At 41.8% G+C, this 14,823-nt stretch overlaps 1 protein-coding gene across 2 annotated transcripts; it reads left to right on the top strand.

Annotated features, from left to right (window-relative positions):
• The first annotated feature begins 2,252 nt into the window (after positions 1-2,252).
• On the top strand, positions 2,253-13,975 carry smarcc2 (SWI/SNF related BAF chromatin remodeling complex subunit C2). 2 transcript variants are annotated; one of them, XM_084348079.1, is made up of 26 exons: positions 2,253-2,374; positions 3,041-3,160; positions 3,245-3,330; positions 3,459-3,540; positions 4,043-4,135; positions 4,267-4,336; positions 4,433-4,502; positions 4,653-4,728; positions 5,822-6,066; positions 6,186-6,310; positions 6,454-6,507; positions 6,745-6,782; positions 6,874-7,004; positions 7,186-7,257; positions 7,581-7,694; positions 8,681-8,834; positions 8,927-9,043; positions 9,132-9,194; positions 9,279-9,537; positions 9,647-9,808; positions 9,944-10,005; positions 10,106-10,226; positions 10,318-10,481; positions 10,577-10,711; positions 10,805-11,174; positions 11,976-13,975. In XM_084348079.1, the coding sequence occupies exons 1-26, from the start codon at positions 2,264-2,266 to the stop codon at positions 12,038-12,040; spliced, it is 3,159 nt and encodes a 1,052-aa protein (XP_084204205.1). In that variant the 5' UTR covers positions 2,253-2,263; the 3' UTR covers positions 12,041-13,975. The 2 variants fall into 2 exon arrangements, with proteins under 2 accessions (XP_084204205.1, XP_084204204.1); XM_084348078.1 differs by having other exon boundaries at positions 9,647-9,847.
• Positions 13,976-14,823: the final 848 nt, after the last annotated feature.

Genomic DNA, 14,823 nt, shown 5'->3' with positions numbered 1-14,823 from the left:
AAAGGTGCAGTATGTAGCTTTTCAATCAGAAGGAAAATCTTCACTGATTGAATTTAATATCTAAATAAAAAAACTGTCCTTAAGAACAAAACAATGTTGTACTATTTTACAAACAATGTTACCTTATTAATATTGTAAATTGTACCTTTCTGAGTTTGAATGCCTTTTCCAAAACTACATAGTGAACCTTTAAGTTGGAATTATTGCTGTCACACCGTGACTCAAAACAGATAAAATAAGTAGCAGGAAATGGTGGAAGATCCAAAATAATAGTATGAAAAATTGTGAAAACAATTATTATTAAATATATTATTAAAACTACATTTTAAGTAAATACAATTTGAGCTCTCACAGCCTCTGAATGGTCCTTTAAACTTATTCTGATGATATGAATCGTATTTCATTCACTTGTGCATCCTGACTCACTTCCTCTTCTGTGTCTCATCAGTACAGTTGCTCAGGTCCTGCCCTAGGGGGTCACTTTATTAGTAAGGAGGTAATTGACTGCTGTTATAAAAATTTAAATTAAAATCTCTTTCTCTTTTACAAGATTTACAAGTAACTGCTTTGTTTTGGTGAGTTGAATTTCACCTCCTCGTGTAGTCTTTGAAGGCGGTGACAATTAATCAACCTCTGAATCACTCAGCGAGGAAGCAGAAGGTGACAGACTTCATTTTCTAATGCAAGCACTTCTTTTTCAATCGCCAGTTAAACTATGCAGTGGCAGGGCTTCGAGGTGTGTTGAACTACCTGTTGATTCTGAAAATGATTTCTCTTTTTGTAGATGCAGACTGACTAACCAAACAATAGACCGTAAACATTGTATGTAGGTCTCTTTCAATGGTTCTCTGTTTTATGACGCCACTAGTGTGATCAGTATTATGTCTGTTTGGCTCCTGAGGATTGTGCTCACAGAAAGCTGCATTGTGCCCTCAGAACATGTAGTAAACAAGTAAACCATCCAGTCTGTCTTAAAGGATTGTATGTAACAAGATCTGATGTCCGCAGTAATAAACACTGAACAGGGTGAGTTGGGAAAACATGACTGTCATATGTTGTCCCTTGTTCTCTTCAAGTGCACACAGGGCAGTGATAAAGACTGAGGACTAAACAACCCTTGCCAATTTCCTCACTCCCAACGAAAATTAAAGGACAACGGCTGTGATAAACGTGAGTTTATTACATGCAAGAAGAATTATTTGGTGTTAAACCTCTAGCGAGCAAGAAGAAGAGTTGATAATCACAACCAAGAGCTGCATCTTCTCTTCCCTTAGTGAACTTTAATGTTTTTTAACGAGAAAGGATGTGCTAGTTCATGTTAGATTTTACATATGAAACACGTAATCATTTTATCAAATAGGATACGATGCTTTAGATTACACTGCCCAACAGTGCACAAAGGACCACCTCAACCGATTACAACATTCATGCACCGCTTAGCTCAGATCAATAAAGATGAGCCAATAATACGTCACTGACAGGAGCCATGATGAGTACTTCTACTCTTGATACTTGAGGTACATTTCGTTCCTGAGACTTCTGCATTCAAAATGTTTGAATGCAGGACTTTTACTGGTAATAAAGTATTTTTACAAAGAGGTACTGTTGGTTTTGCTTCCAAGTAAATAATCCACATTCTTCACATAAATGTTATATATTCTGTGTATCAGATATTTTCTGTCTCTGTATACTCTGTGATTTTGTTGCTCTGTGTTGCATGTCTGTATGTTCTGGGAGAAGATCCCTCCTCTGTGGCTCTTCATGACGTTTCTTAAAGGGTCGAAGGACAAAGGATGTTGTTCACTGTACAGATTGGAAAGCCCACTGAGGCAATGTGATGGTGACTTTGGGTTGTATAAATAAATTATTTATTTATTATTATTATTCATTATTATTATTATTATTATAATGCATTTTGTTTATATAGCGCTTTTCAGGACATTAAAGACACTGTATATAATTTTAAAGTAAAACACACTAAAGACATGAATGAAAAACAACATCAATCAGAGGATGCAGCTGCCTTTCACAGCTCTCACCGCAGATTTTAAATAAAACAGTTCCATTTAAATAGATTTGAAATAAAGCTGAACATTCACGCGTCTCACATTATGAAGAAATATTTCTAGATTTATTCTCTACACAACTGCGCCACCTGCTGTACGCGTGTCGTTATTACGGCCCCTGTGTCGTGGAGCAGCTGCAGTACCAGCCTGTGGCCGCTGGGCGGCAGGCGGCGTCGACTAGTTGTCTGCAGGCAAAGATGGCGGTACGGAAGAAAGACGGCGGCCCGAATGTAAAATATTTCGAAGCGTCTGATACCGTTTCTCAGTTTGATAATGTCCGCGTCTGGCTGGGGAAGAATTACAAAAAGGTACCGACCGCATGTTTTGTACCTTAACATACCGAGCTCACATTTTTCACCCTGAAATGCGGGCACTTACCTATTGGGCAGAGGCAGTGACAAAGAGAGGAGGGAGGGTGCTGCTGAACGTCCAGCTGTTTGATTCACTCGAGCCGGGATACAAAAGGATGCTGAGCCCACAGCTGCATCAGACACAGACACGACTGGCGGCATCCCTAAACGTTATTGTAGCTAAACCGATCCGAAAGCAGCACACAATCAGACCTGGGAAGGGGTTTTTTTGGGAAAAGGGGGTGACTTTAGCCGGCCAGCCAGCTAGCTAGCTAGTTAGCTAATCGGCTAACGGTAATGCAGCTCAGATCCAGATGTTGGCTCTGTGGCGCGCCGCGCTGACTGGAGACATGGCCCGTCTGGAAGCACTCTGAGCGCCGTGCTGGCGTCCACACACACTGAGACAACGAAATGACTGCATTATTTCTGTAACACGCCTATAATAATGAGGAAAGAACGAAAATCAGTCCCCATTTCAGATGTTACAAACCACAATAACCCTGAATAATAAAGCACCCTCCAGGTTTTTAGCATTAGTGAGCACGCAGATCACCTCTCAGCCCACTGTAGTACACTCTGAAGTGTCCTCTCTCTGACTGCCTCTCTGTGTTGTTGTCCTCTCAGTACATCCAGGCTGAGCCCCCCACCAACAAGTCCCTGTCCAGCCTGGTGGTCCAGCTGCTCCAGTTCCAGGAGGAGGTGTTCGGTCGACATGTCAGCAACCCTCCTCTCACCAAGCTGCCGGTACGTCTCCCTTATATCTCTGTCATCACACACATGCACATGACTCTGCCCCCAGTTTGAAACGGTTTGATTTTGTGCCTGCAGATGAAGTGTTTTCTGGACTTCAAGTCAGGAGGGGCTCTCTGCCACATCCTGGCTGCTGCCTACAAGTTCAAGAGTGACCAAGGATGGTAGGACTTTCTTTCTAGCTGGTTTAAATACTTTATACACTGAAAATCGTGTCGCACGTTTTCAGTGCTCCGTTGTTTTTTGGCTATGCTGCTGTTTCATGTGTAACTCCAGTCTAATTTCCTGGTAGGCGCAGGTTTGACTTCCAGAATCCGTCGAGGATGGACCGAAATGTGGAGATGTTCATGACGATCGAGAAGTCCCTAGTGCAGGTGAGTTTGCCTCAGAGCTTTTCTTTATATGTGTTTGTCACACGCATGACCCTGACAGTCAGAGTTCTCATTTTCTTAGGCGTAATAGCAGTGTTTAGTTATTTTTTTTGCATCATACCCACAATTTTCCTATAATTACATCCTTGTTTTTAAGAGATCAACTGTGAGGAGTCAGTGGACGAAGTTGTGTTTGTTTCCCTGCTGCAGGCACCAGAGCTAAATGATTGCAAAGAAAAAAACTCAGATTAATTTTTGAAGAGCGTCTGAAAATCAGGCTGTTTGAGCTTTAAGGTTCGAAATAATGAAGGGCACCCAGTCATGTGACTTGACCAATAATCCTACTTAATCAGTCCTGCAGTTTAACTACAAGACCATCCAGCTCTCTTAATCTGAAGAGCTCAACAGCACAGAGCATTAATTAAGAAATATATTTATATTGTCCTGCCTGTTTGAACTGATGTGAATGTGTCATTTGTATATCTGCTGCATTTCTTTATTTCAGAACAACTGCCTGACGAGACCCGTCATCTACCTGAGCCCTGACATTGAGCCAAAACTGCTCGGGAAACTGAAAGACATCATCAAAAGACATCAGGTGTGTTTTTTGTTTGGTTCAAAGTGTCAGTTTGACAGACAGAGCACTTGCCCACATGAGTAAAAAAGTCCTTGTGTTGTCCCCGATGAACTGAAGATGTTAGATTTTCAATTGGACTTTCTCTTTTGCAGGGCTCAGTAACTGAGGACAAAGCCGCCAGCTCACATGTCGTCGTTCCTATTCCCACCAGCCTGGAGGAAGGTGAGGCTTCAGATGTGGTGGTTAAGCACACAGTTCGTTGTTTTTTATTGTGAGTCCTCGCTGTGTGCTGATGTATTTTTCTGATTTTTGGTCCAGAGGAGTGGGTGCGTCCCGTGATGAAGAGAGATAAGCAAGTGCTGCTCCACTGGGGATATTTTCCTGACAGGTGGGTGCTGAGTTTACAGAGACATGACCACCGTTCAACTGAAAACTGTTGCTTCATCTTATTGTGGAAGTGTAACTCCACAATAACAAACCCAAGTTTGTAATCTTTCCTCTGCCTCGACCTTTGACCCTGCTCCTCTCATCATTTTAGTTATGATACCTGGATCCCAGCCAGTGAGATTGAGGCCGCTGTGGAGGATCCTCCGAGCCCAGAAAAGCCCAGGAAGGTATGACATTTATTCTCATGCTCTGTTGTTGCTTGTCTGAGGTTGACACCGAATTAGATTTTCAATATTACCATCTCAGGAAATAACACGGTTTCATGAAATCACGTTACACGATCATTTATTGGGCCTAAAAAACACTTCAGACGAGAGATTTATTAAATAATCATATATCCGTTTTTTTATGGGTGCATGATGCATCATTACATTAGATGGAAAGTTACAGATGTCTAACGCTTCATCTTATATGCAAGATTTTCAAAAAAAAATTCAAGATAAATTAGAAATGAATGAGTTTAACAATGAAAATGAAGGAATCAAGAAAACCTTTAGCTTTTCTTTGCAATATGGCTGTAACGATGGAAGCTAATTAAATGTATCTCAGCCTTTTTCTTCATTATACAAACCTGTCGGGACTGTTACACAGAGCTGATAGCATCCTAGTTTGGCAACATGACTGCTCAGATTTTTCTTTCCGTGCAAAATATTCAGGAATAAAGTGCCGTGGCGAATCGGCACTTGGGGCAACAGAGCTCACAAATTCAAAGCAGCGTCAGAAGCTCTTATTGTGCATTCAGAGTGTCACTCGCTAAGGCAGTCGGCGCTCACCAGGACATGATAGTAAGAGCGGTGAAGCGTTCGAACATTTCGAGCTGCGTACACACTCTAATCAGCACACTGGGCTGTTTTTTTATGAACAATCCTGTCACTCTGTTTACTCACAGTGGAAGAGTCTCCCTCGGACCACAACTTCAAAATGACACCATAATTTCATCCAGTGAAGACAGGCTCCTGTAGCGCACTTGTACCAAACAGAAATACCGTGTTCATCATCTGACATATGCACAAAATGTAATCATCAAAAACTTCCACTGAACACAAGTTGATTTATTTTCAGTATAATTCAGTCATTAATGTCCGAATTTGATTTTTCAGCCACAAAACCATCACAGGATCCAGAAAAACTCATGTTCTAAGCTACATACTGTAAATTCTGCTGTGGGTAGGAAGTTAAAATGTAACCCAAAGACTTGAGAAGATGTAGTTTATAATAATATATATAATATAATATATACTGTATGGCCTTTGTTCACAGGTCCATGCCAAGTGGATCTTAGACCTGGACCAGTATAACGAGTGGATGAACGAGGAGGACTATGAGGTGGGCGAGGGCTGCCCCAAGAGGAAGAGGATCTCCGCCAAGACCCTGACAGATGAGGTGACCACGCCTGACGAGCGGAGGGACAAGAAGCCCGGCAGCGCCAAAAAGAGGAAGCGCTCGCCGTCGCCTTCTCCCACCCCTCCGCCTCAGGAGAGCAAGAAGAAGAACACCAAAAAGGGGTCTGTGATCTCATCAGCTGTAAACAAATGACAAATGATGCGTTGCTTTAGGTGTTTGTTATATCAGAGACATTATACAGTAAAGTGAAATAATGTCCTTTGTGTGTGTGTGTGGACAGGCCAACGACCCCGTACACCAAGTCTAAACGAGGCCAGAGGGAGGAGGAGCAGGAGGATCTGAGTAAGGACTTGGATGAAGCGTCGCCTGTTCCAGCATCTGAAGAGGGAAATCCAGCGAAGACAAGTACGCAATTACTCTTATGTTCAAATATAAATAAAAATAACCAAACAACCAACTCCAACTTTAGATTACCATTCAAATTTACCTCAGTTGATCATTATTTAAGATGTTACAATAGTTGTTGTCATTATATTTTCATTTTGCAGATAACACCAAGAAGGACTCTGATTCGACTCCAGTCAAAGGAGGAACAGATCTGGGTGAGAAGGACGTTTTTGTAGCCACTTGTGAAAAGAAATCACCTCCTTTATGTGCAGTGCTCACACATGTAAAACAGTGGAAAAGCTGAAGGTTATAAAGCATCAGTTTACAGCTTTATCACGGATCAGGAAAAGTGTTGTTAATGAGTCATTTGTTCATTTTGAGTGTTAACCTGTTGAGAGTTCATTTTGTGCTCAGTATTTTCCTCACTCACATTTTTTTTGTTATTTGACCAGACGAGCAAGAGGATGAGTCCATGGAAACAACAGGCAAGGTAAGGTAGTTTGTAAAAGTGCAAAAAAATATGTCTCAGTTAGGACAGTACACCTATAAATCATCTTGAGTGCATGTTTGTGTGAAAACAGGAGGAGGAGGAAGGCTCCCCGAGTGTGAAGGGTGAACCGGTGAAAGGCTCGGACCTTCACGAGGACAACGTGACTGAGCAAACTCATCACATTATTATACCGAGCTACGCTGCCTGGTTCGACTACAACAGGTGAGAACAAAAGAAACGGGCAGTGATCTGATTTCAGAGATGTGAGCGATGCAAGTGAGAAAAAACAGCTGTTGTCAGTTTTGGTTGAAATGAAAAGCAGAAAGAGAGAGTGAGTCAAAAGTGAGTCATTCAGATGTTTTTCAGCTGTGAGTCGTCATCTGTCATAATTGTTTCCCCTCAGTGTTCATGCCATCGAGCGCAGAGCCCTGCCGGAGTTCTTCAATGGGAAGAACAAATCCAAAACCCCTGAGATGTAAGTGATCAGTGCACAACACAATCAAATGCTTACTGCATTAATATTTCTAATTCATACTTGCACTCATGTTGGCAAAATGTAGATTATAACTTTACTTCTACATCAAATCAAACCCTACATACGACCACATAACTACTACTGTATACTCGCCTGCGGTCTTGATCAAGAAAAAGATGATTTGTCCAAAAATCATTCTGAAATTTGGTCAAAAGTTGTCTTGAAGAAGTCTTAATAAATACATATTGGAAGATTGAATCAAATATAGTACATCAGTAGTAAGTTGTGGTTGAAGAATATCTCTGTGCACCTCCTCCTTCCAGTTACCTGGCGTACAGGAACTTCATGATTGACACCTACCGACTGAACCCTCAGGAGTACCTGACCTCCACCGCCTGCCGCAGGAACCTGGCAGGAGACGTGTGTGCAATCATGAGGTAGGTGGAGAACGAATGTGACTATTTCCAGTCAAACTGGAGTTTTAACTGCCTCCAGCTACACTTGTTTTGTTCAAACTGCAGTCAGTCAGTGATAGTGTTGTCAAAAATATAGATTCATCAAAAAATGTCGTTTCTGAATATTTGAAATCAATACTCACTTTCTGCCAGTATCAGCTGTGCTCGTCTCTCTGATGGCAGGTTAACACAAGCACTGCTGTAGTGCACACATAGCCGCGCCTCCTCCAGGAGAAAATTAAGTTAGATGCTTTTGTGCTCACAGTACACAGTTACTGTACAAAGTTACATGGTTACATTTGTCTTTTGATAAAATGTTACATCTTTAATATAAATGTTTCTATGAAGTATTGAATAAATACTCAATATTTAATATATCAATATTTTTAAAGATATTATATAAAAGTTAGAAATTTTGGTTTGGTGACAACAGTGCTGAGTTATTGTGGATTCATGTGGTGTCAGAATAATGGGAAAAATCATTTCCTGACTGGGAAAATTCACGTGAACTACTTGGAAGTACGGAAAGTACACAAAAGTCTCGGTGCACAACTTTCAGATATGCAAAAACATAGCGGACAAAAGTAAATGTTTGGTTAATGGTTAGAAACCTTTTATTAATTCACGTGTTGCATATTACATGTGAAATTCGTAATACAGTAATATAATATAATAAGTTATTGTCTGTGTAGAGTGACGTAGATTAGTTGAAAAAGTTGATTTATTATCATTAACCCTGATAAAAAGTCGGGTCAGGTAATATTTAAGTGATTTTTTGGTGAAGTCTTGTACAATGTAATGCATGTAATTTTATTTAAACACTCAATAAAATATAACACGTTATTTATAGCGGCCATATTGTTTCCACATTTTGACTTAAAATCTCAGGAACACACCAAAGTTGACTTCCCAAACGTGAAAATGGGCACGTGACTGCAGGTTTATACTCTTTGCTTCCTCTGCTGCAGAGTCCACGCCTTCCTGGAGCAGTGGGGTCTGATCAACTACCAGGTGGACTCTGAGAGCCGGCCCACACCCATGGGTCCCCCGCCCACCTCTCACTTCCACGTGCTGGCAGACACTCCCTCCAGCCTGGTGCCCCTGCAGCCCAAGACGTCCCAGGTCCACTTGCACACTAACACACGCAAACAAACAGACACAAACACACATTCTGTTTTTTTTACATGTGTCCCTATGTCATCGTGTACCTGCAGACCCCTGCCACCCAGCAGATGATGTCCTTCCCAGACAAAGTGAAGGATAAACCAGCAGATCTGCAAAACTTTGGCCTGCGCACTGACATGTACAGCAAGAAGACCGGCTCTACAAAGGTACACGTGAGAAGATGCAAGACAGAATGATTCTGTTGTGGTGATTTACAATGTCCTAAAATATTAACAAAGTGATGTTTGTGCACAGAGCAAGAGTACGGCAAGCTCAATGAGGGACTGGACAGAGCAAGAAACACTACTACTACTTGAGGTACAAATTACCGTTCAAATGAACTTTGCGATGATGCTGATTATTCTTTTGTGTGGAGCTAAAAGCTGCTCTCATTTCCCTCAGGGCTTGGAGATGTACAAGGACGACTGGAACAAAGTTTCAGAACACGTCGGCAGCCGCACGCAGGATGAGTGCATCCTGCACTTCCTGCGACTGCCCATCGAAGACCCTTACTTAGAGGACAACTCCTCGACCCTGGGACCGCTGGCCTACCAGCCCATACCTTTCAGCCAAGCCGGAAACCCTGTCATGAGCACGGTGGCCTTCCTCGCCTCTGTCGTCGACCCACGTGTGGCCTCAGCTGCAGCCAAGTCTGCTCTGGGTGAGAAGAAGCTTATTTTGAATCCACTGCACAGACATCGAAAAAAATCCTCAGCATTTTTTACCGGTCATTTAGACTGATATCCTCAATGTGTGTCTCCCCTTCTCAGAGGAGTTTTCTCGTATGAAAGAGGAGGTTCCTGCGGCACTTGTCGAGGCTCATGTGCGGCGGGTGGAGGAGGCAGCGAGGGTCAGTGGCCGACAAGACCCGCTGTATGGCCTGGAGGGCAGCGGCATTGCCGGCACCGGCCTGGAAGAGGGAGAAAGACCCGGTAGGATGGACGCAGACTCGTACAGCATACAAAAAATGCGTGAGAGGAAATATCTTTGCAGAGAGAGCTAGAAAAAGACAAAAAATAATGAGACACAATAAGCAAATAAAAGGTTCTGATATGTCTTCTCTGTAGATGAAAGCAGCGATGAAAGTAAGAGTGACAGCCAATCAAATGAAGAGAAGAGGGAGACCAAGGTATGATGCCTGGCTGTTATGATATCGTGTTTCTTTACTTGTGAGTTCTGCTGATGAACTGCAGAGAAGCTCATCGTGCTGTGTTTACTTTCCCACACAGGACAGCAAAGATGGAGCGATGGAGGAAGAGGAGAAGCAGGCGGAGAACGGGAAGAAGGAAGAAGAAAGAGGGCGAGAACAAGAGGGAGAGAGGGAGGCTGACAAAACAGATTCAGAAATGGGTACGAAATTGCATCTCAGTCACACACAGTAGATCTAGAAGTTCTTACCAAAAGTGGACAAAAATGATATTTTTCTCTTTTTGTCCTCTAGGTGATGGGGAGAAGGAGAAGGATGGAAAAGAAAGCACGGAGGACGGACAAAGAGAAGCAGAGAGTGAAATAGAAAGGAAAGCGAAGGTGGAGCGCGATGTTGGAGAGGGGAACCTGGCCACTGCTGCTGCGTCTGCGCTCGCTGCTGCTGCTGTCAAAGCCAAGGTAAAAGTTAATCGATCTCGCTGTATCCTTCATCAACTTTTTTTTTTTTCATATGTTTTCTGATCTAAAGTTCCTCTTCTTCACTTTCTTTGTAGCACCTGGCTGCAGTGGAGGAGAGGAAGATCAAATCTCTTGTGGCTCTGCTGGTGGAGACCCAGATGAAGAAGTTGGAGATCAAACTGCGACACTTTGAAGAACTGGAAACCATCATGGACAGAGAGCGGGAGGCTGTGAGTGAGGGATTCTGGGACATGTAGTATGGCAACAAAGCAGTCAATGTAATTACAGTACAAAAACTTTATTTTTTTTCTGTCTGTGTGTAGTTGGAGTACCAGCGTCAACAGCTGCTGGCAGACCGTCAGTCCTTCCACATGGAGCAGCTAAAGTACGCTGAGATGAGGGCCCGCCAGCAGCACTTCCAGCAGATCCAGCACCAGCAGCACAGCCAGGCCGGGGGCCCTCATGCCAACCAGGCCGCCGCGGCACCGGCACCCCAGGGCCAGAACGTGACCCAGCCAGCTCCCAGCACACCAGCGCCACAGCCGGCCCCCAGCCCCGCGCCTCCAGCCTCTTCTGCCCCGGCTCCTGAGTCCCAACCACCTCAAGGTGCTCACACCTCGCCCCCCTGCCCTCCGAGCCAGGCCTCAGCTGCCCACTCCAGCTCCAGCTCCAGCACTACTCCTGTACTCCATGGTGAGTTTAAAATTAAAGTACAGCATGTTGCACCTTTAATAGGTAAAGACAAAGACAGGATTTTCCTTTAATTTCCTTTTCTTTTCTTTTTTAAGTTTGAATTATTGAAAAAAAGCAGGGGAAAAAAACAGGCAAATTTAGAACAAGTGCAAATACTGGGATGAAACCAAAGCACAGTCCTATCAAGGTTGACAGAAAAACACTTCAGTCTGTCGATGCTGCTCTCGTCTTTTGAAAACACACACAGCATGGACGCTGCTGGATGATCACTGGCCCCAGCCTAAATCTTTTCCCTGATTAGTAACTGGAGACGGCCATGCACAATCACCTGCTCCAGCGGGGGAGGGCAGCACCCGGAGGACACAGAAGCACAGAAGAGAGCAGCCACACCCACACACAACCACTGACGGCTCTCGGGCCGTAACACAGCCAAAAGCAGCAACAATTTTTTGATAGTTATTGTTTGATAAACGACCTAATCGAATGATTGATTATAAAAATGGCTGTTTCATTTTTTTCTCAATCAACTGATTAGTTAGTTAATCAATCATTTTTCATATTTTTCAGCTCTCAAATCTGCCACTATCAAATATTTTAAATAGATATGATTTGGGTATGTGTGAAGGTCCCATGTAAGATAATACAGTGACTATTATTACCACATAACCTCTGTGTTTGGTGAAATATGGCATGTGCTATGTGGTGGAATTTTACTTTACAAATTTGCACATGATTAAAATCAAAGATGTCCGCCACAATTACTACAACTTTCTCTCCTCTTCCCTGTCTCTCCCCTCACAGAACCCACTGCCCCTCTTCCAGTGGAAACACTCCACTCCGCGGCTCCGGTCCCGCCGCCACAGTGAGAGGAAACTAAATTGCCCGAGAATCCGAATGACTCTGACCACTTTGAATCCTGCCTGTATCATCCGAAATGAAGAAGTCATAAACCGAAGGAAGAGAACACATTTTACACGTTCAGCTTTTTGTTTGTTTGTTTTTGTTTTTGTTTTTTTCTAACGGGACAATTGATGTGAGGAAAAAAAAAAGATTACATCTAAATCAAGTCCTTATCAAATTGAATCTGCCTATGAAGAAAATGTACTTTCCACCAGAAGCTGTTCACGCTGTGTGGTCGACCGGACTGGCGACATCTCACTTCATAGTCTGAAGCTTAAACACCAGAGGTCTGGTAAACTTAGAGGGTCCGACAGACATGCTGGCACTCAAGGAGAAGAAGAGAAAAGACTCATCTTGTGTTTTCAGTGTTTTGGAAATTGTTGCATTTATTTTCTTTCTGCAACAGTTTGCCACAGCTCGTGAAGTCTTGTGCTTCATAATCTCTCCCCCTTGTACTGTAGGTACTAATTGAATTATATGTAAAATGCACTTTTGACATGTTTCCCTCGGTCTCATTGAAAGACTTGAAGCATCCATGAAATTGAACTTTAGCACTTATATCATCCTTTTGTTGTCTTAAATGCTTTTTCATACTGAAGGTTTTGGAAACTTGATTGGGAATATTTATCTGTATAACATGGTGAAACGGTCACGTTACAGGGTCACATGTCTAAAAACCAACGTCTCTCTCCAGAGAAAAGGTTCAAAGCAGAAGCCAGATGGAAATTACAATAAGTCGGTTCGGATGCAGTTTGATAAAATGTACTGTAAACTGGATTTTCTGTTACAAACACAGTTGTTGCCCTGTAATGATAATATTTGAAAGTACTGACAGCATGAAAAGACTTCTCTTTAAATATATCTTAATCATGTCCCTCCTTTCAACAGCACTTGTCGGCGAGGAGCTTCTGGATGAGCTCAAAGCATCCAGGTGGTAGTTTTTTGTGAGGAATGTAGACCACGTATGTGTTTTATTCATAATTTGTGTTTATTGCTAAACCAAAATGTTTTTTATAATCATGTTTATCTCACATGTATTCGGTGAGTTTTACTGCAGTTGGGAAACGAAGAGGATTTTTTAGCAGCTTGTTTTGTCGCCGGTGCATTTCAAGTTACACGTGGAAGAAATGTTAAAGCTGTCGAAAACAAGGGAGCTCGCACCTTAAACAGCTGACAATGGAGAATTGTGTCCTTAATATCTGCAACAATATCCTCACTTTTTATCCTATCGATTTTTATATTTTTTACTGTCCGTTTTTCCATCTTCTTTTTCTTTATATGTCAACATTGTAACTGTATTATTACCTTTGTAGCCTATATTTACCCTCTCCACTGTTGTGTATGATTCGGGCAGGTCTGATCTGCCCCAGATGTGACTGTGAGCATGTGCGTATGTGAACGCATGCCATTAAGATCTGTAAACCACATTACCGTTCAGTTTTATTTCGGGTGCCATTCGCTGTGTGTCACAAAGTTTGAAGAATTAAAAAAAAAAAAAAAAACATGCTTCATCCTGCACACGGCACGTCACGTCAAGCATCATGAAATATAATCCAGTCAGGTGGTGAAACTTTACAGTTAATGTCCGTCAAGCCAGTATTGCAGACCTCACCACAGTCGTGAGCCTAAATGGACTTCTTTTATCTGTGTTATAACTACATTGTGTGGATTTTGTGATATGAAATAAGTGTCCGTTCAGTTTCTGTATGTTTTTCACTATGCTGAAGGTAGCAGCGATTGCATTGATTATTATTATACGGTAGAATTCAATTTTTCCTCAGTAAATCATCACGTTAGTGCAGACAGTTACTCTGGCAGTTTGTATTAAAAAAAAAGGCAAAACAAAAGAGGTTCAGGTTTTAATTACAAAATGTTGGGAAAAAATAAAGATGTGAAGAGCAGTTGTTGTGTAGAGTGGTTTGTTTTTTGTCGTTAACTCCACAGACTGAGAACACAGATAAGAACCAGACACAAGAAGGTCAATCTGTACAATTAATAAACTCAACTACTTGTTCACAGTGTTGTAACAAGTAGCCAAAAGTCATACTTGAGTTAAAGTTAAGATATTGTGTTAAATGATGACTTTGGTAAAGGTGAAAGACAACCATATCAATATTTGATTACCTGTGTAAAAGTCTTAAAGTATCTGATAGTAAATGTACTAAAGTATTGAACGATCAAGTTAAAGTCAATTATACATATATTGACATGTACTGTTAACTAACTGGTCGACCCATTATTGGACTGGCCAATAACTGGTTCGGATATTCAGCATTTTTTTTTTTTTTTTTAAATCGGATCGCTGATGAATCAAATTATTTTAATAAAAATGTGCTACTTTGACTCTGAAGCAGCATGCCCTCTGCAATGTAACTAGTAACTAAAGTTATCAAATATATGTTGTGATTAGAAAATACAAAATTTGCCTCCAAAATGTAGTGAAGTAGAAGTATAAAGTAGTAGAACATGATTATACTCAAGTCAGATACAAGTACCTCAACACTGTAAGTACAGTACTTAAGTAACTGTATTTCACATCACTGCTTGTTTGTCAGCCAAAGAAATGGGAATTATAGATATATCGCACCACTAACACACACTACCTGCTATTACCTCCTATTGCAGGTTTAAACATTTAAGATGTCTTTTTTTGATCAAAAGCTCCAGAACACGCAGGTAAGTGGACCTTGAGTTCAGATTTATTTGAAACTATTCATAAAAAGGATTTTATTGATTGAAATCATTGCAT

The sequence above is a fragment of the Pagrus pagrus genome (genome assembly GCF_965226575.1).
Source record: "Pagrus pagrus genome assembly, chromosome: 3".
NCBI classification, from domain to species: domain Eukaryota; kingdom Metazoa; phylum Chordata; class Actinopteri; order Spariformes; family Sparidae; genus Pagrus; species Pagrus pagrus.
The sequence above is the reverse complement of the archived record's forward strand: the minus strand, read 5'-3'. Positions and strand labels throughout refer to the sequence as shown.